This window comes from Vanellus vanellus (assembly GCF_965231255.1).
Source record: "Vanellus vanellus genome assembly, chromosome: 4".
Classification (NCBI taxonomy): Eukaryota; Metazoa; Chordata; class Aves; order Charadriiformes; family Charadriidae; genus Vanellus; species Vanellus vanellus.
The window spans coordinates 26,738,560-26,762,636 of NC_138909.1; the positions used below are offsets into that span (position 1 = coordinate 26,738,560).

Sequence of the window (24,077 nt, forward strand, 5' to 3'; positions counted from 1 at the left end):
ATACACCGCGCGCCGCGCATAGATTATGCAAAAGAGCTCTCCCACCCGCCCCTCCGCCTAGGTGAATACATTATGCTAATGAGGGCGGGGAGGCGGGGCCGGCGGCGCGGCGCGGCGCGGCGGGGCTGACAGCGGGGCAGCGCGGGGGGCTGCCTGCCTGCCTGCCTGCCCGCCCTGCCTGCTTCCCTGCCTGCCCTCCTGCCTGCCCGCCGCCTGCGGGGCGACGCGGCTGCTGGCCGCCCGCGGGCTTCACCGCCTGGCGCGGCTGCTGGGCGCCGGCAGGCAGGTGCGGGGGGAGCAACAAGTCCGGCGGCGGCGGCGGGGAGGAGGAGAGCGGGAGGCGGAGGGTGTGTGTGTGCGTGTGTGTGTGTGTGCGGAGGGGGGTGTGGGTGTGGGTGTAGGGGAGGGGGGGTGCGCTTCCCGCCCCGCGCCTGAAAACCTCTCTGACAAGTGGCAAAGCGTGAGCAGTGCACGCTGCTCTCTCCGAAGGGCGGGTGGAAGCGGCGGGGGCTCGCCCCGCACCCAGCCCTGCTGCCCGCCTTTTGGCCACCCCTCCTCACTCCCCCCCTCCCGCCCCGCCGCCCCCGCTGCGGGGCTGAGTCGCGACCCGCTGCCGGGCGGCGTGCGGTGCGCGCCGCCGCTTCGCCTTGAAAGTGTGGGAGCCGGGTGCGAGCTTTTCTTCTACTTCTCGCAGTATTTTTCTTTTTCTTTTTTTTTTTTTTTTAATTTACTATTTCGCCTCCTCCCTCCCCCCCCCCCTTTTTTTTTTCTTGGTTCTTGTTCATTTTCTCGTACTTTATCGTTACTATTTTTGTTGCCGCTGTTTGTAAACTCGTTGCCTCCATGGGGGGCGGAGGAAAGGAAATCAAAGCCGCCGCAGCTGAAGGGTGTAAAAGCGCGCTGGGGAAGAGCCGCCGAGCCGCAGGACGGGATGGCAGCGGGAAGCCCGGTGGCGGGGGGGACGGGGACGGCTGCCCGCGGCGGGCCGGGCCGTGCGGTTCGGCGGTGCCCGCGCTCCTCTCGGCGCTGGCGGCCGCCTCCTGCGTCTACCTGGGGGTGCGGACCAGCGACCTCCAGGCCAGGGTGGCGGCCATCGAGGGCGCCCGAGGGGGTTTCTCTGCCGCCGCCCCGCTCCCGCCGCTGCCCGGTTTTTCCCTGGAGCAGCTGAACGCGATGATGCAGGAGAAAGTGGAGCGACTTCTGGCCCAGGTGTGCGGGACGGAGGGGACGGGGTTGGTGGCTGCTCTCAGCCTGTGCCGGGGACGGGGGATGATGTGTGCCGGGCGGCGGGAGACCGGCGGAGGCGACGAGGGGGGCGGCCGGGGCAGCTCGGCGGGCGGGAGGTGGGGGAGAAGCGGGGAAAGTGAGCCCGCATCCCCGGGGGGCGGCGGGGCCGGGGGGGGTCGGTTGGCGGGGGACCCCGCCGGGACCCCCACCGGCGCTTTGCTCATCCCTAACTTGCCGCCGCGCCCGAGCATCAGTCCCTGCGTTTCCCGACAGCAAGGGGAAAAAAAAAAAAAAAAAAAAAAAAAAGGGAAAAAGCCAGCGGGTGGGAGCCTTGCGGCAGAGGTGGAAGAGAGCCGGTGGCGTCGGGCTTGTTTTTGTTGTTATGGGGGTGGAGAAGTCAGTGAGCCACCTTGGGTCGATTCCAAGCGAAGAAGTCATCGCTGGCCGCGCACCCTATGGAATAGCGGTAAATCCCAGCGTGCGGCCGCAGGGACTGGGAGGGAGCGCCGGCTGGGACGGGGTGAGCTCGCCCAGTGCCCTCACGTCGCTTCTCTCGCCCGCAGAAATCCTACGAGCACTTGGCAAAAATACGAGTAGCGAGAGAAGCCCCTCCAGAGTGCAACTGCCCGCCAGGTAACGGACGCAGCTTGGAAATCTCCTCTCTGAGGCTTTTGACTCGGGGGGTTTGGTGTCTCGTGTTTTTCAAATACGTGTAAGTCAGATCCAGGGGATGCCACTTCAATCAACAGCTGTACCTTGGGTGGAAAAGGTGTAAAGCTCAGAATCATCTGGTTCTACTCCAGCACTGGATTGGAAGTCACAGTAGTTAAAACCCCCTGTTAGGCTGGGTGATTGCAAACAAAACCACTTATGAACAAGTTAATGATCTATCCTAGCAAAAAAAGAAAAAAAAAATATATATTTTGTCTTAAATGAGGTAGTACTGAATCAAGGCATTGTGTGCTCAGCTTGGGAAGTAGAACAAAAGTTCCTCGCAAAAATATCGAACAATTTATAACATGGATTGAAATAGGTGGAGAGTCTGTTGCCGGTTACCAGTAATGTATACAAGAGCTTTTCAGTCCTGTTTTTCTGTAGTTGTAGATGAAAGCAGTTCCCCAAGGACGGGATTGCAGGTTTCATACTGAGAGTTCAAAACTATGTCTGTTTATGCAACCAGTGATGTTGTTTGACTTTGGAAATGGGGCCTCCGAATACTGGGATCAGTTGTTTGTACACACACACTGCAATCTTTCCTGTGGCTTTTTTTTTTTTTTTTTTTTTGTGTGCTGCTTTTTGACAGTCTGATAACCATCGATATTGTTTTAGCTTTATACACTTCTGTAGTACGTACCCAAGTTCAAATGGCATCTTAAAAGTTAAGAAAATAATGCTGGTGTTTCACAGGGTGCTGTAGGAATTCCAGCATCCTCAGTGTGACGAAGCACACTAGACACACAGTATGCTTTATGTATCCTGCCGTTCTGCTTGAAAAAACATCTCCTTTACAGGTGGAATATCGACTGTCAACAAGACTTAAGCTGATGATGTTTGCCAATAGGATGTGTGATAGTGCCGTGTATCTAAGGAAGGAGCTCTTCTGATTTAGGTTTTAATTCCTGCCTCATCAGTCTGAAAGGACTACTGAATCTCAGTGTTTAAACTGACTACAATGGTTGGTACGGTATTTTGCTGATGATACAACTGAGAGCAGAGTATACCGGCTGGTATAGGAGTTACCATGGCTGGCGTGAAAAGGACAATATATATGACTAGGACTGTTTTAAAAGAGTACACAGAATTAATTGACTCCCAGCTCCCAGCTAGTTTTGGTAGGGAACGTTGGTTTCCTGCTGTACTATATATAACTCTTTCCTTTAAGGCTAACATTAGCATACAGTGTTGATCTGATTTTTTTTTTTTTTTTGTCTGTTGCTTAACTGCAATAAATTACAAGATTCAAATTTGTGCGCTAAGAATGATGGTTGCTCGTCATGTTGCATGCAAAGATGTATTCTGTAAGCCTGAAACATGGTTGAATTTGATGCCAAGCTCTCTCCCTTTTCCTTCTTGTCGAAATTCATCTGTTACGGTGTTTTTGCTTACTGTTTTCATACTAAAGGTCAGTATCTACTGTTTCACGGTTGGTGTTATGCGCTGCTTTACTTCCCCACTACCACTAGAGCTCCACATTATACCAATTTTTACATGACCTTTTTCTTAAGAAGTGTGCTTTATCAAATAGACAACGAGCAACAGAATATTCCTCACGTACGTTGTAGAAATCCTCGCTAGATGAAAGTCAAAACAAAGTGATCTGGGAAACATTTTCAAGGGAGCAAGGTTCATAAGATCCGAAAAATTTATGCAAATCATTATAAAAGAAAAAAAAATTGCAGAGAGGACTAGCTGGTATGGGGATTAGAAATGTGATATGGAGCTTTTCGCTTCTGGGTAGCTATTTCAGTTTGGAAGCAAGTTTTGTAGTCACTGAAAGATGTTGCCATGTGATAGCCTCATTTTGGACAGCTTAAAGTGAATCGATGCTCTCGTGCTTGTTGCCAGTGGACAGGTGTCTACCTCCAAATGGCATTGTCTTGGGAGCCTTGTCTGAGAGAACAGGGGCTGAGTAGCACCATCCCCCCGGGTACTGTGCCTTCCTCACGGCAGGCGTTAGGCAGAGCAGGAGGGGATAGAGCAAATAAATTGTTGTTTCTTCGTTTGGTTCCCTTTGTTAGAATTCCTTTTCGACTGGACAGAATGGGCTTTTATTTTCACGCTTGATGCTGCTATTACAAATTTGGACTACTGTGTTCAGAGAGGCATTTGCTTTAATAGGAAAAGTATCATGGAAATGCAGTGGTTTTTCTGTTGCCTGCTATTTGTGAAGCCAGAGAGTAAATTGCCTCTTTACTTCCCCACACGATTGCGTTTTGCTGCTTTCTTCTGCTCAGCTTCTGCATTTGTTCCCTGGGTTTCTGTAATAATAAAATACGCGTCTGTTAGAGGTGACTTTGGAAAGCTTTCATGGTACAGAGGTGATTTTTTGAAACACCCCTATGCTGTGAGAAAAGGCTGCTGCCAAATGGCCACCACGGCAGTTTCCATCATCCTGCTCTTTAAAGAGAAATAAAGATTACTTAAAAATGATTTACGTTGTTCTCTCCCAAAAGAAGAGAGGGAAATTCAGTCTGCAGACAGGAGGGCGAGCATGTGGCCTCTGATTTGGGATTGAGTTATGCAACTGGTGTAGATCTCATTAGCTTGAGATGTTCATCCCCTTGCGGCTCTCCGTGGCAGGAACTTGCACGTTCAAAGGAAACTGGGTTTGAATGGCTTGGGTACCAAAGGCAGCTGGATTCACAACTGCTCGTAGCTTGCAGAGCTGTCCCCACGCAGCTCCTTTTAATTCAGCGGTGGCCTTGAACTTTGTCTGGAGCGAAGAGTGGTCACGCTTCTCTTTGAAAGCTTTGTTTTCACTAAATATGGTCTTTCTAATTATTATTTTCAGTTTTATAAAAGAAGCACAACGTGAGGAGACATTAGAGTTTTGACTTTATTTCTGTAGGACTGAAACCAGATACCAAAGATTTTGTAAATATTTTTAAAATGACAATAGCAGGCATTCTTTCTCCTCTTAAAGCAGAGTAATAAAGTTTGAAAAGTAAATGCGTGCTGACATTCCTCTTAAATTACCTCAGTCCTAACAAGAGTGCCAGCTTAAATCCCATGCCTGCAACTGGGGCTGCAGTCACTGCTGGCAGTTAGCCCTCTGCACAAGGACTGGGGGGCAAATTGTGTAGCTGAAATTATTTTACGCGTAATCAATGACTTTTCCTTTGCCAGATTGATTATTTAGTGTAAATTAGTGTTTCTCTTCTGTAAAAGATGAAGAAAAATAAATAAATAAAAAAAAGTAGACATGTAGTAATTATTTCATATGTTTGAATCTTCCTTTAAATAGCTGCGGGAGCATAATCAGCTTTTATGAGGAACGGTCGAGCACAGTGCTGGATACTTCTTACCAAGTGCCAAAAATTATATTGTTGTGGAAAGAGTAACACGTGCAGAAGGCACAGGGATACTCCCAATTCCATGGAGTTTTAACAAATTCTTAGGGTTTTGTAGATTCTTCAGACTCTCCTCTTCCACAAAGCATTCACGTGTATACCTAGGACCTGTAGACTTCAACAGAAATTAACATTTGCTTGCACCTTTTAGTGAATTGATCCTTTATGTAGCATAAGGGTCATGTGCCACGATGTCTCGTTCTGTAAGTGGTCCTCAGAGCCCACTCCTGGAGTCGGATGATGTTGGCAGGAGTGGGAGTCAAGTCTATTAGTACAGAAAGTTCAAACTTGGTCAGCAGGAAGGCTAGCAGGTGATCCGTGTATGGTTTTGGGTGTCCTTTTTGGCCATTTTTGGGAAGCAATTTTTTTCCCCTCTCTTTTGAGGAAGACATTTATAATGAATTTGTTCCTTTAGCAAAAAAAAAAAAAAAAAAAGGCAAAAGTATGATATAAGTAGGAATGCTCATGTGCCATACACTTCTTTAATTCTGCGTTGACAAAGGATAGGTTGCGTAACATAAGAGATGTTTTTTATCTCTAACTGCTATGACACACTGTGTGTGTATGTTCACTAAAGCTTATATGTAAAACAATGGAGTTTGCGGACTTTTTTTTCTTTTCTTTTTTTTTTCTTCTTATTCTCCACAGAACACTAGCTAAACTTCACTGATGAGTACCTGGCCAAGTTGACCAACCAAATTTACGTTTGTTTTTCTTTTGTGCCACAGGCAGCGGTTGTTCCTTTGCTCTTTCTCTTGTATTTTTTCTATCAAGAAACCTGCATTTTTATTCCTCTTGTGTGCAGATACCTGTGGCTTCAAACCCTCGCCAGGCATGGATGCTGTCATCATTCTTCTTTCTTAGCCAGCTATTTTGTGCTGTTTTTGTAATCACGTCATCTTGATTCTGTGTTCCAGTCGTAGAGCTTTATGGTTTGGCATTTGAAGTACCTCCTATTTCACCATGCAATTTGCTGTGATCAGGTTGTAAAGATTGTTTCAGTGTAGTTGTGTGTCTATAAACCTGGTCGTTCAGGAGATGAAATGCCGTAAGCCAAGGTGTTTTCTGGGGGATAGAGAATACCAGTTGGTCTTACTCCAGTTATAGTAATTCTAGTGGGGAGAACTATGTTCTGCAGCTACAGTTCTTCAGTAAGGTGATGAGTCTGCTGCACGTATTTTGGAAGAAGCACCGATGGCAAAAATCAATGTATTTTCTTAGCTTCCCAGTACCGGTTTTGTCGTCCTAAGCAACTAATGTTTGTTGTGACATGCAGTGGAAATACGATTTAGGCACTCTTTCTTATTTCCTTGTGTTCCATAAGGACTGTTTCCTGCAGTATTTCAATTAGCGAGGCTGAAAGAACGGAGGAGAAATCAATTTTGGGGATTAAAAGAATCCTGAAATAGGTATCAGCAGGGTATTACTTTTTTGCAATTATGATTCAGTTCTGTGAAGACTGAAGAGGTAAAGAAAAGAGGAGCTGACTTAAGTGTTTACCAGTAGAGAGACCCAAAAGAAAATACAGATAGATATAGAAAGTATCCAAAGCGTTTTTCCCTCTTACTTAAAATTCCAGCGTGTGCTATCTAACCTAGCTCCCAGCACTACTTATTTCTGCCCTGTCTGTATCATCTGTTTGCTGAATGCAGTGCTCAGCTCTAATTTTGTAATTTTTCTGACAGGGCTCTGAGTTCCCCTTTCATACCTTCACTGGTTTGATATTTTTCATTTCAGTTCCTGGATAAAGATGTTTATTGATGTGCAGCAGCATACAACCTTCTGGGTAGTCTGTTGTCTTGTTTGGATGACTGATTAGAGATACGGTTTTCTCCCCACAGAATGGCTAAATATATTTTATTGGCTAAGATGTGACCTTTTAATTCCCTTCCCTCCGGGTAAGGAGATAGGGTGTGCAGCATGATGAATGAAACATAATGTGGCTCGAAGGAGAACTGATCGACAACATGCTGTACCGGGTTCCTGCCTTTTGTAATATTATTGATGTCAGTGGTGGTGTCGCAAAGGTCGATTTGACCACAAAAGTATTATTAACAAAAGTTTTCCTACTGACTTGAATTAGAATGTATTGGACTTGCATAGTTTTGTTAAACAAAGCATATTAAAAGGCAGGTTTGATCATCTGGGTTGGCTGTTCTTATATAAGTATTAATAAAAGAGCATATAAGATATGTTCTTAGATATGTTCTTAGATATGTTCTTAGATATGTTCTTAGATATGTTCTTAGATATGTTCTTAGATATGTTCTTAGATATGTTCTTAGATATGTTCTTAGATATGTTCTTGTTTCCTTCCGCGTGGCAGCTGTCCATCTCCAACTGCTGGAGTGTCAAAGCAGTTCAAGTGCAGTGAGTCTTGCAGGGTGAGAAGCGACTGTTACATTTACTTCTGGAACAATCCCTTTACTGTGTGTCTTTTGGGGTTTTTGTGGGGTCTGTGTGTCTTTTCTGTTTGTGTGTTTTTGTTTTGTTTTTTGTTTTTTTTTTTTTTTTTCTTTCTTAAATAATTAAGTATATGCATCTGTTTCCTTAAAGAATCTTTAAAGCTTGGATAACAGTTCTGTTCGGCAAACTCGGCGCCCTGCCCCTTTCCTTAAAGGTTAGTGGGTCCTTGGGAAGGGGTTGCCAGAAGAGCAGCGCTGCTGCACCTGCGTTACAGCACTCCTCCTCACCCCCTTTGACATTTACTGGCTGCAGCCTACCTGTCTATTTTTTGTACGCTTAGCGCAGTAAGAATCAGCTACCTTTGAAAACGGCATGACTGACAGAAGCTGTTTGTTATAGGGCCTTTTAGGTCACCGGGCAGAATCTCCTAATTAATAAGTTCGTTACCGAGCCTGTGAAACCATCCGTCTAACGCACGCAGAACTTGAGTCCCGTTGCTCACTGCAGCCTCTTCAGGAAGGCTCGTCTACGCAGAACGCTTTTCCCCTTCCTTATTTCAGTTGATTTCCTAAATCAGCCGCAAAAAGGAAATCTGACTGCTTGCTTGGAACCACTGAGGAGATGTAAGAAGGCAGAGAATAATAAAGGCTGGGAGAAACAGTTTTTCACCCGATATGATTAAAGCCGCAGCTTGCAGTTGGATAATACACGCAATAGTGAACTCGATGCTGCAGGCTTGCTTTTTGGAAGCTTATGGACTGTCATGTTTTTACTGGTTAGACTTGCAGTAGAGCGGTGCCTGCTTAAATTCATCTGCTCGGGTCTTTTCATGAGATCAAGTTAAGCAGAAGAAGCTGTTTGTGAGAGCTTAATAAAAGCAAACGCCAGGACAAGTTTTCTGAACTGAGTGCCAAATTGGAAAGTGCAAGATTCATATGTACATTTCATGCAAATAAAGATTTTATTTATTTTTTTTTTTCCTCTATGTAGACTTGAGCAACTTTAGAAATACAGGTCCGGTTGATACCCCAGGAGATCATCTTACATTTGCTCCAGAGAACAGAAAGGTGAATATCTAGGCCATCTTTGTCAGGTATTTCCTTCCATGTGGTTCACAACTGCAGCGTCTAGTCAGGCATGGCTCAGCAAGTTGTTGGATCTGCCTTAATTTTGTGATTAAGTGCAGCAGGCTGGTGTAAACAGTCTCCTCAGTTAAAAATGTGCTGCTCTCTAAATAGGTAAATGTGTAGTGCAAGAAAGTGCAGATGCATAGATGTGCCTAAGCTAAAATAATCTACTATTTAAATATTTCCAAAGGTTGCCTAGCTCTTAGCACGCACGCCGCCATGTCCTTATTTGTGAAGTAAACCACTTGTCCCATCCTTTGTGTTTGTGAAGAAAACCTGGTCATTGTGCTCTGCTTAAAACAGCTTTATAAGTTTATTGGAAGACAGCCTTGTCTGTGATGCACACTATAAAACTTCTTATCCTTCCTGCTTTTCTCTCTCTCTCTCTCTCTCTCTTTTTTTTTTTTTTTTTTTTTTTTTTTGGGGGGGGGGGGCACAAGGATTATATTAAAATTGATTCTTGTTTATATATGCAGATGTATGTTTATAGGAGCAGGTATTTACACACAGTTGTAAATATTGCATGCATGTTTGGGGAGAATTGTTTCTTCTTGGAAAGCTTTGAAACGGATGAAGATGCCTGGCAAGATTTTTGAAGAAACATGAAGTTATTATACGCTCATGTAATTCTTTTTAATGGAAATAAATGTTCTTATAATTATCAAAGATATCATGACAGCCCTTTGCAGGGCAAAGAAACAATAAATGGAAAGAAGAAAGAGTGTAATAACAGAGGTGATAAAACTGGGATGTTCGTCTTTCTTTAGAATGTTCTGAAAATTAATGCAATGATTCCAGAGACTTCTGCTTAGACACACTCAACCAAGAAGTAATGTAGCTTTTAAGCAGCAATAGTTTGTCCTACCCTGTCTTAAATTGATGTGGAAGTTGTTGAGTGTAAAGAAGGTATAGTTTTCTTTAGAATGTGTACAGATTAATTACATGAAGAAATAGATGAAGTTCTATTAAAATCAATACGTTTTGTTGAGTCTGTGTTAGGCATTAGAATTATCATCTTGGTTTTGGCTGAGCATGAAACTCATCTTGCAATTATTGTGTATTGGGCAAGCATATTAGAAAATTTCTTTAGTGATGTGTGTATGTTTTTAATATGTAGGAATTTAAATTTGGGTTTTTATGAACATGACTTACAGATTTATTTTTATTTAATACATAGGAATTTAAATTTGGGGTTTTTATGAATGTAATTTACAGATTTTTTCGTAGATGTTCACCTTTGCTGATATGTCTTGTTTGGGCTCATGTGGAGAGTGGATCACAAGTTCACAGATCCTTGGGGAGGTTGAAAAGGAGGCTGTACCAGGAATAATGACTGACACGAGTCCCTCTAGCTTCCCCTACTCTTCTCTGGCTCTTCTACAAGCTCAGCTGAAGGAGAGCTGAGGAGAGGAAGAAGGGTATCGAATGATCTTTCTCTTTGATCTCTGATCCTCTTTGTAATGCAGTTCACTGTACCGTATAACGTAGCGGTATGATGGTTGTGGTAGTCTTTCACGCTCTGCCGCGACGTGGAGGCATGGCAGGCTGCCTGCCGAGCCACGGTGACACAGTGTAGGGTATAGCTCACTATGGCAGGGAAAACCTGCATAAAGCCAGGTGGCTGATCCACTGCTTTCCGCTGACTGAAATAGCCCTTTCCTGGTACTGCTTCAGTCTGCTGGTACCTGGGGAATGTTTCCTCTGAGTGGCAAAGATTTGTGGAAGTGTTTTATTTCCTCCTTTTTTTTCTTTTTTTTTTTTTTTAAATAAAAAAAAAGAAGCAGAACCAATTAGCTCATCAACTTGACTCTTCCTACCCTTTCAAAGAGTTTTAGTACTCTTAGGAGTGAGGGACTGTAGTGTAAGAGCTGTAAATATCATGGGAGGGAGACTGTAGAAAATAAGTAGTTTTAAGGCCTTTGCTGTTCTGCCATTTGCAGTTTATGCGGTCTCAAGAAAAATCCATTTATTTTACCTTCCGCTTGAGTATTTTCAATATCCCTTCTCTGAACATAATAGCACAGAAAAAAATCATGCCACAAGTATACGTTAAAAGTTTAGTTTATGAATGAGGTTCCTTCCGTAAGTATAAACTCATTCTTAGTGGACTGTGCTTACGATTATGCTGAAAAACTGCTATTTAAAAGATCTTTTCTAAAATTAGGGGTGGGGGATGAGGAACGCAGAAGGAGTTTCGAAAAGGGGAAAATGTATTGAAAATCGGAGACCAAAATCCTTTATGAGTTGTGGCTGCGATTGCAGTGACAGATTTGCGTGTGCATATCTGAAAGCAGAACAGCACCCTGTAATTTGGAGGACTCTAAATAAACTCTCTACAAAGACATGTCTCTGATCAAGATCATGTACAGTCTGTAAGAGCAAGAGCGTAGCTGGCTTAGGGCCTAAGGCCTAGTGTCCTCCAACCAGGACACCTAGCTTGTGCTGGTAGGAAATGATGTAAGGTTTCTTACATAGCAGTGCTCCAGCCGGAAGATGGTAGAGTTTTCATGAAGGATTGCAGCGCTGGAAGTCAAAGTGTATGCGTCTTAAGTTGAGGAGGTATTTCCTTTAGCTGGCACCTCTAATAATCTCTTAAGCATATGAGAGCCAGGCGCTTGAAGGCGGCCCTCCTCTTCCTCCCCGCCCTGTGCCCATACCCTCTGGGTCAGCTCCTGTTTTGGTTCCCTCGATGTTCTAAGGGGAAGCCTTGATACCTGAGCGTAGGGGTATGGCCGCAAGGGATTAAGAGGATAAACTCTGCAGCCTATGTATTAATATTCTCTTCTCCAGTCACAGAGTTTACATCTAGATAATGTCCAATGGCATTGCTATGAAAAATACTGTGAAGCGTTGGCTGGAGAGTCTCTGTACTGACAACTCTTCTGCTGCTTTTCATCAAATGTTTCTTTAATATTTGCACCTCCACTGCTGAACTACTGGTTACTGCCAGTTGAAGGGTGACAAATGCTGAGAACTGTCACTTCGGCTTGACACAGAAGTGATTAATATACTATTGATTTCACACCCTTCACCTCTCAGGCAGGATAGCTGTCTGAAACTTAAGTAAAAATACTTTCTGACTCATAATTTGGTCCTTGTACCAGGAGATGTGCTCTGTGCAGACATTCTCAAGTGTAGGCCAAAGTGGGGTCATTGTTAAGGTGGTCCTTATGGCGGTGCCGGGCTTGAACTCTGCTTTTCTTTGTTCTCAGTCCTGGTGGATGCTTGATAGTCGTTCGTGTCGGTTAATATGCAGCTTGGGGAATGGCCCTAGTTGGCACTTACAAATGAGTGCAGTGGTATCACACAAATGGATCGTGGTGTTTGCTGTGTGTGTTGATGAAGAAGTCACAGTTCAGTAAGGATCATCTTGCGTATGTTTCCCAAGTGGTTCCTGGCAGTAGGCGCACAGAATACTGATGAACCAGAGAGGCTGAAAGACACAGTGGCACGGGGTCAGTTTAAAGCCAACCTGTGCTTAGACAGCTACTGTCAATACTTACTCAGAGTTGGTATCTTTTGTGTAATGGTGACAGCCATGTTTGCAGAAGCCTGGAAACGTTTCTGGATGTGAAGAAGTAGTGTTTTTCCAATGCAGCAGGCGTGTAAGTGCACTGTATTTCTTTAGTGTAGGGAAACTAATCTTGGTGAAGAGAGATTAGTATTTAAGTCTGACAGTTGTGGATTTCACTTTAGGACAGCTTTGCATAATTCCTTAGTTTGAATTCCAGGCTGAGCCGCGTCCTAATGTGCAGTAGGAGGACATTCAATTAAAAGGCAGCCCATAAACCCTTGGAGTGGCCAGTTAAAAAGAAGCATGAGGCTTGAAAACTGAACCACCAGCAATGAGGAAGAAATTCAGCAAGACTGAAAGCCTCACTTTTTTTTTTTTTCTCTCTCTTAAAATTGATTTGCTGCTACAAGGTGGTCTTTTGATGTATTCCAAACAATACTATTCCATTTTCAGATAATAGGGAAAAATTAATCTGTTTTCAATGTGTATTGTAATAACTGGAACACTCTGGGAATGCTCTGGGAAAAGCTTTCTCATAGAAACTTTAAAGGAATACACCTCAGAGGAAACATTATGCTTAATGAGTTACAGCAAGGACAACTAAGTAACAGTTCTGTCTGTGATTATGTTTCTTTACAGGACTGCAAAGGTGGGGTAGAACATCTTCATATTTGAGTTTTTCCATCTGTAAAATAGAATTGATGTAAATAACGAAAGTGTGCTGAAGACTTACAAGTACAAAGTATCATAATTTTGAATTATATTACTGTCTTGAGGAGCAGAATTTTCTTTTTCTCCAATGCCTTCCTCTGCTCTCCTTTTTAATTTTGGTAATTACCTCTCTGTGCTCCATTTTGATCAGTAGTGCAGGACGTAATCGGATGGAATCCGTTGAAGTATCTTTGCTGGCATTCGCAGCAATTCTGAGGATACTGAAATGGGGTTTGTATAGTGCTCGCTCTTCTTCCCTCAGGTTGCTGAACCATTCCGTGTGAAAGTAGTTGCAAATACATCAACTGGCAACTGAAGTAACCTTTTGGGAACTTTTTTTGAGGAACCAACCCTGAAGAATCATCTTAACTGAACAGGTGGGCAATGCCAGCCCAGACCACTTATGCAGGGACAGAAGTAGCTTCTTGTGCTACCACAGTTTCTGATATCCAAACATTATTTTACTTCTAACTGGAGGTAGGTGAAAGTAGCCTTTAAGTGGAATTCTGTCTGACAATAATCAGACCTGATATGTGAAAATACATTAGTTTAGGCCATTAATAGTCCCAGAGATTTTAACTGAAATCGGTAGTTTGGAATCTGTGTATGGGGTTTTTTTTAGTTTGTGGGTGGTTGTGGTTCCCCTCCCCCCTTTTGGTTCCTTGTGCATACTTGTTTATATGTGCAACCATTACCATCTTCTCTAGCTTTGATATATTGTTCTTTTCCATCATACAAATACTATTTTTTATTTATTTACTGTCCAATTTATGCTTATTCTTTCCAGTCTCTGAGCAAGAACATTATGTCTATATGTACTTCTAGGAATATAGACTTAGTTTTGTAATATTGTAAGAGTTCTGGCTGCACTCGGGGACCGTCTGAACAGTAGAAATTATTAAATGTATTTATCTTTCTGTGAAAGTTGCATATTCTCACATGTCAATTCATAGTTTGCAGATGCAGTGAGTATTGTTCTGAGGGTTGTTGATTGTTTAGAAGTGATTAGATAACACTACTAAAAATCTGACAGAAGTGTTCAAAACATCAGTTCTGAGGGACAGAAAAAAATAGACCCGTGTAGACAGCTGGACCTTCATCTTAATTTCCTTACCAACATGACTGAATTCTGCATATGCATGTTTTTTTCTACTCAAATAGATTTTTTGTACTTGTGCAAGAGGCGGTTTCTGTTCAACTCGGACTGTTGTTTGAACTCTGTGAACTAGCGCTCCCATTCTCTACTTTCCTGACTCTATGCTTGAACCCAAATGTTCCCTTCTTTTCTTTATGGAAGTGTTAATTAACATTTTTTCATACCACTGCACTTTGTAAGTTTCTTTGTGTGCAGCGGCTTGAAAAGGTTGAAGATCCCTGTTTGGACTGTCAAAATCTGGAATGATCATAGAATCACAGAGTATCTCAAGTTGAAAGGGACCCATAAGGATTATTGAGTCCAACTCCCTGCTTCTCACAGGACTACCTAAAACTAAACCATATGATTAAGAGCATAGTCCAGATGCTCCTTGAACTCTGACAGGCTTGGTGTTGTGACTGACCACCCTCTCAGTGAATAACCTTTTCCTTATGTCCAGTCAGAACCTCCCCAATGCAGTTTCATTCCATTTCCTCTCCTCACCTGAGAGAGATCAGCACCTCCTCCTCTGCTGCCCTCCTTGAGGAAGTTGTAGACTGCCATGAGGTCACCCCTCAGCCAACCAACCCTCAGGTTACCCCTTCACCAACCAAATGACCTTCGCTGCTTCTCTTAAGTCTTGCCCTTGAGACCCTTCACCATCTTGGTCACCCTCCTATGGACACACTCTAGTAGTTTGATGTCCTTCACATATTGAGGCATCCAAAACTACGCACAGCGCTTGAGGTGGGGCCGCACCAGTGCAGCGCAGACAATTGCCTCCCTTGACTGGCTAGCTATGCTGTGCTTGATGCACCCCAGAACATGGTTGGCCCTTCTGGCTGCCAGGGCACGCTAGTGACTCGTATTCAACTTGCCGTCAACCCAACCCCCCAGATGACTTTCTATGGGCCTGCTCTCCAGCCTCTTGTCCCCCAGTTTGAACATATAACCAGGATTACCCCAGTCCGGATGGAGAGTCTGGCACTTGCTCTTGTTAAATTCCATGCCGTTGGTGACTGCCCAGCTCTCTAGCCTATCCAGATCTCTCTGTAAGACTTCTCTACCCTCGCAGGAGCCCACAACTCCTCCTAGTTTAGTATCCTTGGCAAATTTACTTAATATACATTTGATTCCTGCATCCAGATAATTTGTAAAAATGTTAGAACACTGGCCCTAAAACCGAGCCCTTGGGAACCCTGTTGGTGACTGGATGCCAGCCTGATGTAACCCCATATACTAAACTCTTTAAGCCTGTCCCGTCAGCCAATTGCTCACCCAATGTATTATGGACTTGTCTAGTTAGTATGCTGGAGGTTTTGTACAGAAGGATACTGCGAGAGACAGTATCAAAAGCTTTGCTAAAATCCAAACCCACCACATCTACAGGCTTCCCTTGGTCAACTAGGTGGGTGACCTTGTCATATAAGGAAATTAAGAGAATGCATAGCCTGAATGTTGCCCTCCTGACAGAGAGTGTTATCCTGCTGTGTGGAGCTGACAAGGAATGTATAGGAAGATGGAGACTAGTGTGAACTAGTAGTAAGATATTCCCGAAGCAAGGGAGTGATCCTAACTCTCTCCAATTCTACATCGCTCTCTTCTGGTCTGAAGAAGCGTGAAAATGGTGTGCTTGTTGGCTTCCCTTGTGCTGTAGCAGTGTTCCTCAGAGCCCATAGGAGTTATCATGCTCTGCGTGCTATTTATCTTTACTGAAACACATTGAAGTGTCAAGACCAATGGTCTGTGGTACAAGTTGATGTTGAAGTCCAAAAGCACAGGGATGGACTTGATTTATTCCAAAAGCTGTTATCATCCCGCCTTGTTTGATTATGTTACTGTCAGTCCTTTCTCTCTCTTTGATTTCCTGCTTTGTGGCGAGCGGGAAGGACAACAGCTAGGGCCTGAACTCTGATCCCTCCTGTGGACTGGTATTTTGCTAGAAATGAACTTCAGTCCCAGATTTCTTTTTTTTTTATTATTTTTTTTTTTCCCTGAGGCATGTCATTTATATATTTGGCTTAGTAGCCTAGTGACCACATATTCCCATCACATGTGTGTTTGTCTTTTAAAATGTGGGACTTTACAGGAAAAGATTGGTGGGGCGCAATATTATTATGTTGCCACTAATCATACTTTGAGAGGAACTGCAATTGTTTAACTTAGTCAGTTACTAATAATAGCACTTAGATAGGGACTAACGCAGCCAAAATTTTTCTGACTCCTCAGGAAAATTCCTGCTGGTTCTAAAGAACACTTGTGTTCAAATGAAGACAGATATCTCCTCAAATTGTCGCCTGGCTTTCAGATGCCCAAGCATTCTCGTTCTTTGACTGCCTTCAGCGTTCTTTAAACTGCGTTGCTGGAGATGGAAAAGAGGGTTACTCACGTCTCTGTATTGCACTGTGTTCAGACACACTAATCTTTTTGTTAGGCCGTGATTGGTCACTTCAGTCTAAACTCTACAAAGCAGCTGAGTAAAAGTGGCTCGAGGAGGACTTTTTGTGACAGATAGCCATCCGTTTAAAGTCTGGGAGGAAACGATAGTGATCTGTGAGGAGAGGTTCACGGGGGTCCTTTTCACGGCAAATGGACAGATGGTTTTCTCCACTTGAGATCACGCAGGATATACAATAGCACCAGCACTTGCATCCCCACCAAGTGAGATCGCAGGGCCGCTTCATGATGGGAGCGTACACTTTTCATAGACACAGCAGGGGGGCATTTACTTGTTGCTACTTTCAGCTGCTTTGAGAGAATAAGACTGCCCCTTTTGAGAAGTGAAGTAGGGTTCTTAGTAAAACAGCAGCTTCATAAAGGATGTCGTCATATATGTATGTACCTTCTATATAGCTGGCCCCCATTTTCTTTCTGAAATGCAATCAAATGGAAGGCTAGAACCTGTAGTTCCAAATCCCTGTTGCTTGTGTTTTTCGTAAAATACAATTAGTGTATTTAATTGCGCTGTCAAATAATTGAACTGAATAAAATGACAATTTTTTTTCCATAGAGAAAGTTAATTACATGCTTTTTGATTAGCAAAGAAGGTACGTAACAAATTAATTTTCCTGAACATGCTGCAAATAACATAACTACTGATGTATTGACCGGCAGCAGGTGGCTCATGTTCATTTGCATTCATTACATATGCTGCAGTTTGGCATTCAATTAATTTTCTTTTTCAGTTGTGTACAGAATAGGATCGTATGACATTGGCCTTTCTAAAGTCTAAAAATGCCTCTTGGTTTAACCGTGGGGAGAAAGCTGACAGCAGAATGAGAAATTGATTCTAAGAAGAGTTATGAAATAATGAGATGAAAGTTGGGAGTCTTTTTATCCCTACATGACATACTTAAAGTTAGTTTGTTTTTTGTTTTTTCCTTTTTCTGTTTCCTGAGTGGAACACCTCTTATTGTGTTCAAGGACAATATCTTTTAGTGATAATACGTTGATATCACTTTTATTTGCCCATTCACTGTATGCATCGTGAGTAAGGGTAAATACAAATCTTGCTAGTTTACTTGGTTCCCACAGCTGAATACATTTAATGGAAAAAAGTGTTCAAAAATTTTGCCTCAAAAGGTGAACTGTAGGGTCAAAGTGTTCTGAGTAGTGTTGTTAGCAATAAGTTCTCTTTCTAACCTGTTCTTGCATTTAGTTTTCAGTAATTACTGAAAATTTGGAATTTGAGCTAGGATATATGGTTGTGTGTTGTGGATAAACAAAATTTTTTGCTTAAAAAAAAAAATCACTGAACGGACTATCAGTGGAAATTTTGTTAAACAAAAGGATAAGTAGCAAAAATAATCTACCCTTGGAAGTTAGAGTATTCTTATAAAAAATTAGAACTTGAAAAATCTTGGAGCCTTATTTGCTAAGAAAGTTGATGGAAAACCGCAGAAAATTTGTCTGCAAACAAATACCTCTTGTTTTTTCTGAAGTGAAACTTTTAAAAAAGCCCAACCAAACCACCCCCACCCCCATTTTTACATGAAAGTTTTTCATGAAAAGTTTGATAAATGACTAAGCAAAACAGTCTATAGGCAAAGAAGTGTCCCTCAGTGCTGTACAGCATTCCCAGATGCTTGTGGTCTTACAGGACATCAAGGGAGTGGAGGAATAGAGTTATCAGAGTTTTATTAGTGTTTTCTTCTGGCATTTTTACAGAAGTCCTTGCCCGTTTTATCCAAGTCCGTCCCCTTAAGGTGAGAGGAAAAACAGCTCCTTGCAGCTAACTTTGTGAAGTTTTATCTTATTTCCATTAACGCGGGATCTCTGGAGACTTGATCTCGTATTACTTGATTTAGTAGAAATATTTTCATTTGACTTGAATGAGAACTAGATAAAGTGGCAGTACTTCTTATGATGAACATTTAATGGATTCTTGAAATACACCGCAGTTATTGAAAAATATTGGCCTTTATTCACTGGTGCCATATGCTTTTTGTTGTTGGATGGACACCAACTAGGTGTACAGGAAATATCTAGCTGATGAATCCAGCCTTAAGGTTTTACATACTTAATGGTTGGTGATGGAGTGCTACTCATACTGAAATACTTTGTTTTAAGGGATACAAATCTGGTTTGCATGGTATACAAGATCTGGATCATTACTGGGCTGGATTTCCAGTGCATTGCACTTATTTTAAACCCATTATACTACTACATTAAACAGCTTAGAACAGCTCAGCGTGCTCTTCCTGGTGGACCTGTGGTGCTCCACCGCTACTACACTTGTTAGGCTGACCTTGATTTTGAATTGGAAACTGTATTTGTTTTAGTCAATTATAGGTAAGATATATGAAAAAAGTGGCTCTGAAAAAGAGAATTCTATGTTTTCCCTACGTGTGTTTTGTTTGCAGATGACAGAGGGTTTTTTCTTTCTATCTGGCAGCATTGCGGCTAATGCTAATAAGTGACAAACAAAGCTGCGTTGAGTGTAAAGTTCCCTTCTCCCTGCCTCCCACCAGGAATCACTGTCAATAATAAAGCTTTTGAGGTAGTCCTTCTGATGAATCAGGAGGCAGAACGTGCCATTTGCGCTTCTGTTGCTTATTTGGTTTGTAGGGAGGTTCTTCTTTTACATGTAGAGATGGCTGTTGAGATGTAAGGGTATAGAGGCCAGCAAGAGCCTTGGTTAACAGGGTGAGACATTTCTGAGTTACTTTCTTCTTGCCCATTAAAATAACGATTGGACTGCATTTTCTAGAACAAAGGTGCAAGTTCCCCGAACAGATGTATATTGATGTTGGCTGGATGTGTTAATAGGGTAGGTATTACATATATATGAGGTGTTAGGTCCTTAGCTACTTATTTGCATGTGCAGCTATACAGATATATTAGTGCACTCCCATCCATGCATATATGCTTATAGCTCTTTTTTTTTTTTTTTTTTTTCTGAATTTTTGGCTTTAAGAATTTAGATTAGCACTTAAATCTCCGGTTGTCACATCCAAATTTGTGGATTTCCCCTGCCTTCTGTTAGTCTTGAAGCATTAAAAAAAAAAAAAAAAAGTCTTATTCATGTAACAAATGTAGTCTGGATCTTATCTCATTTATTGCTGATGTCTGTCAAAGTTGGCTTTTTCCACTTAAGTAAATCAAAATTTAGCAGATCGTGTTTGTATGATCCTTTATTGTCCCACTGGATTTCTTAACATCTTTCAAATACCTAAGTTTGTAACTTTATATCGTATTAAAGTTTCTAAAGTACTTTTTCTGGAGGTGTGATGGGTTCTCATAAGCAAATGATGACAAGTGAATAACTTTTTTTATTTTATGGTAATATTTTACATATTTACTGTTACTTAGAAGTTAATAAAAGAAGTGTTACTTGAGGATAAAATTTGTTCTCTTTCAGTCAATAGTACTTTTAAAATGGCATTTTTCCTGCAAGATGCTTGTTTTCGTGAATTCTTGTCTGCCCGTGGCATAGCACCAAAAATAAGAGCACACCCTGTTCTTATAGCAAATTCTTTTTTTGAGTTTTTTTCCCCCTCTCCTCTATGTACCATATTCTCACCAGAATAATTTATGCCATGATTTGCATATTTTAACTCGCCTGCATGTTCTTTTTAGCTGTCTAGCACTGCTTTGATTGTTGCTTTAACAGGTGAGCTAGTGAGAAGTGTTTTAATTACACACTTAAGGATTGAAATTGAAAAGCATTTTGTCTTTTGGTCTTCCTTCCACTGCTGCTTTCTGTGTGTCTTAGTTTCTGGAACAACAACCTGAGAGGATCTGCAAGTGTATTTGAGGACAGAACTAGAATTCAGATGCTTCACAACTGAAAGGTTTACAAGAATCTTGAAGTGGAGAAATAATCTGGAAAAAAAAAAAATAGGCTGTAGTTGAGTAAGGCTGAGCACAAAATACTTAGGATGTTGTCCTGGTTTGAGGTAAAACAGAACCAATTTTGTTCAGTAACTTCGCTTCTTAGCTGGGCCTCTTCTAACTACTGAAATTAACTGCATATTGTGCAGACAGTGTTCACCCTCTCAGAGTGATAAGGCCAATTGTTTATAGCTGATGCCCAGGCATGGGATGCAGAGAGGCTCCTGCTTATACTTATTGTCATAACAGCCAAGGCCAACCAACTTTGTTATTTGCCCCGTTGGAGGGTCGGAAGATGAAAAGCATAGTGGGGTCCCACCTGTGGGGAGGAGCGGACAGGACAGGTGACCCAAAACTGACCAACAGGGTATTCCATCCCATCTGCCTCATGCTCAGTATAAAAGCTGAGGGATCAAAGGGTCACGGGCTCTTCCTTCAATGGCCAACGTCTGAGGAGGACTCTGTTCATCTGCCTGTGATCCCGATCCTGAATCCACATCCGGAATCCAGTTCCCGTCTGTCACTGAGTCCAGCCTGGGACTGCCCCAGTGCCAGCTGATGACATGATTGTCATCTCGGGAGCTTGATACAGTTTTGTATATATATTTCATTATTTCTTTTTATTTTATTATTAATATTTCATTAAAGTAGTTTAGTTCCTTCTAAACTCATAAGTCTCTTTTTCCTCCTCTGCCTCTCTCTTTGTAGAGGGGTAGGGGGGAGCATCTGTCGGTCCCGTCTGGGGTCCCTCGGGTCCCCAGGGGTGGATTTGGCCTAAACCACGACAGATGTAAATAAGCTTGCCAGGCAGGCATTGATAAAGCAGCTAATGCAAAGAAATTTGTGGGTGTTATAGCCAATCGCAAGCTGAGCATAAGTTGAGTGTTACGCTCTTACGCGAAATGCCAGACAGCATGCAGGTACATTGAAACGGGTGACCTGTATGAAATAGCTCCTCCACTCTGAATTGCTCAGGTGTCACTTGCAGAATTGTGTCCAGTTCTGGGAGGCAGTTAAATACGAACATGGCTCAAATGAGGAGCGTCCAGGACACAGCTGCATCAGCTATTGGAAGAAAGTCTGTAGTTACAAGGGAGTTGGGAGAACTGGAGTGGTTTAGATTAGAATGGATGCAACTGAGGGGAGGACTAAGTTTTCAAACACCTGAAAGTCAACTGGGAAGAAAAAAAAAAAAAAAAAAAAAGGAAGGTAAGCTGCGTGGGTTTTATTTCATTTCCTCTCTGCAGAAGACAGTGGAAGCAGTAGAACAGATTCTATTTGATGGTTATAGCACCTCCATCACAAGAACAGACTTGTAAATACCTGTCAGGAGTGATATCGATAACTTTTGCCTTGCTTTATGGAAGTAGTCTAGATGATCTTTGGAAATTCTTTCCAGTGTTGCTTCTCAGTTGCTCAGACGTTAAACATCCTGCAAGTTAAATATTGATTTCTCGCTTGTGGCAGATACTATTTCTTCGTCAATTCCTTTCATAGATACTACTTTTTAGAACACCGGGATTTGTTTGCTGTTATCTTTGCACTTGAATTCAATTTGAAAGATAGACTGCCTGTAGGTATAGGTGTAACATTGCTATCAGAAATTCATATTTTTTTTGCCTCCCAAGTTTAGAAAGTAGAAACAGCTTAAAAGCTGGGGCGAAGAAGTACCCTTGTGTGTGAGAGAAAGGTTCCGAGGAGTTAAGAGATTGGCAGTACTCCCTTTTCCAGTTTTCTGTTGTTGCATAGAATGGTAGTACTGGAATATTGCAGTCAGATGACTTTATTTCAACAAATTCATAGCTTTTAAAGCTGAAGAGTAATTTTCTAAATTGCCAAGATAAAACTTGAAAAATGAATTCTGTTGCTAATGCAATTTGGAGGAGAGGGGAATGCTTTTTGGACGTGCATTTGCTTTAGTAGCACAGCGACTAAATTCTTATAGGCCTGCTTGCCAGTGTTTGGTTTCTTTGTTTGGCACGTATGTGGGGGTTTATTTTTTGGTAAGAATTTTTACTTTGGTTTCAGTGAGGCTGTGTGTACCTTTGGTGATATTTTTACACACAAGTCAAGCAAGTATGGCTCTAGTAAATACTTGGTTGGTAGTCTGTCAAGTAAAAAAAGTAAACATGCCACAGGAGATGTGAGAGTGAGTTAAGTCTCACAGTGCCCTTTTTTTTTTCCTGTGCTGTTGCTGACTCAGTAGGTTACAGTAGCGTTTGGAGAAACTGTGAAGTTAGTCTTTTTTCTTTTTTTTGGCATGGTGTATACTCAAGTTGTGGCCACTGATATGATAGATGCACTTCTGTTCCTTAAATAAACAGTAAAACGTATTAATAAGAGTTAAGATAGAACATACCTCTCTAAATTCTTAGTACTTCTGAAATTGTTAGGAAATCTGTTAAAGGAACACTTGGAAAAGCCATCTTTTTACGTATGTGTAGAGCCTGGAATGGATCTGCTTGCTGTACTTTATTCCTCGTTCCCCGCAAACCTTCTTTACCTGTCTTGTTCTTCACAAATGAATTTACTTTAGTGGGAAACCTCCCGCAAGATTTAACGAAATCTTGAGTCTGATGTGTTTTTCCTCATTTCTTCCCATGTCTTAAACCTTTGAGAAGTTGGCATGGCTAGCTAAATGCTGGAACGGCGGATGAATGCTCCTTAAGTTCAGAAAAACGGAGGGCCTCGCAGTGAGGGGAGCTTCTGTTTGGTTTGAGTCACAGTTTGGTCAAGCTGGGTGCTTTCTGTGCCTTTTATGAAAAAAGCGTTGCAGTCAAAACCGTAGTACTGTTGGCATTGTTTCCGTACCTACGAGGCGGCAGCAGCGATTAAACAAACACGACTTTAAAGCGTGGCTGAAGTCTAAAAACTGACTTGTAAAATTAACACCTTCACTGACTGTCTGCTCCGTATGTCTATGACGGCACGAAGTATAATTGACTTCAGTGACCAAAAAATACGATTATTCCTAGTCCTATCCAACAGCGGGGTAAGCTGGCTACTATTTCTCCTTAGGCCTCGTCAGAGTTGTTGCACGAGTTACAAGGCTAAATCACTCTCAGCCCTGCTAGCCCTCATAAGCTCGTGTTGCCGAGGTCTTTGCCAGTGAAATGACTGATATGTTTTGACTTACACGCGCTTTACGGCAATAGTGTGCGTGAAAATAAGAATGACCCTGTTTGGTGTTGTGGGTTTTCTTTTTAAATAGGTTACAGACTGACTTTTTTTTTTTTTTTTTTAATTTCTTTAGAGCATCTGTACATTTACTGCTATGTCTTTTGGCTAGTAGCAGATCTGCAGAAAAACATACACTGGATACAAATATATCTATGGGTAAATCAGAAACATAAACCTGAAAATATCGCTGTCAGCTGTGAACACGTAGTAATTTTTTACCAAAACACACTTGCAATCTCCAGCAATTTGCTTCTTGGAGTGGTGTTCTGGTAGAGATGATGTCTTTTGTGGTGGGTAGTTACAGCTTACCATCTAAACTGGTATCCAGAATTATGCTTTAAAATTACTTTCACCTGAAATAAGCTGTTCAGAGG

General features: G+C 42.3%; 1 protein-coding gene across 1 annotated transcript in view; it reads left to right on the forward strand.

Moving 5' to 3' along the window:
• Positions 1–812: 812 nt before the first annotated feature.
• The window catches only part of COL25A1 (collagen type XXV alpha 1 chain), a gene marked incomplete at its 3' end in the record, with an annotated part of 335,563 nt that continues 312,298 nt past the window's right edge, over positions 813–24,077 (forward strand). Inside the window, exons 1-2 of the mRNA XM_082482527.1 lie at positions 813–1,209; positions 1,791–1,860. Coding sequence (XP_082338653.1) covers positions 844–1,209; positions 1,791–1,860 — 436 coding nt within the window. The 5' untranslated portion in view covers positions 813–843. The remainder of the gene's footprint in view (positions 1,210–1,790; positions 1,861–24,077) is intronic.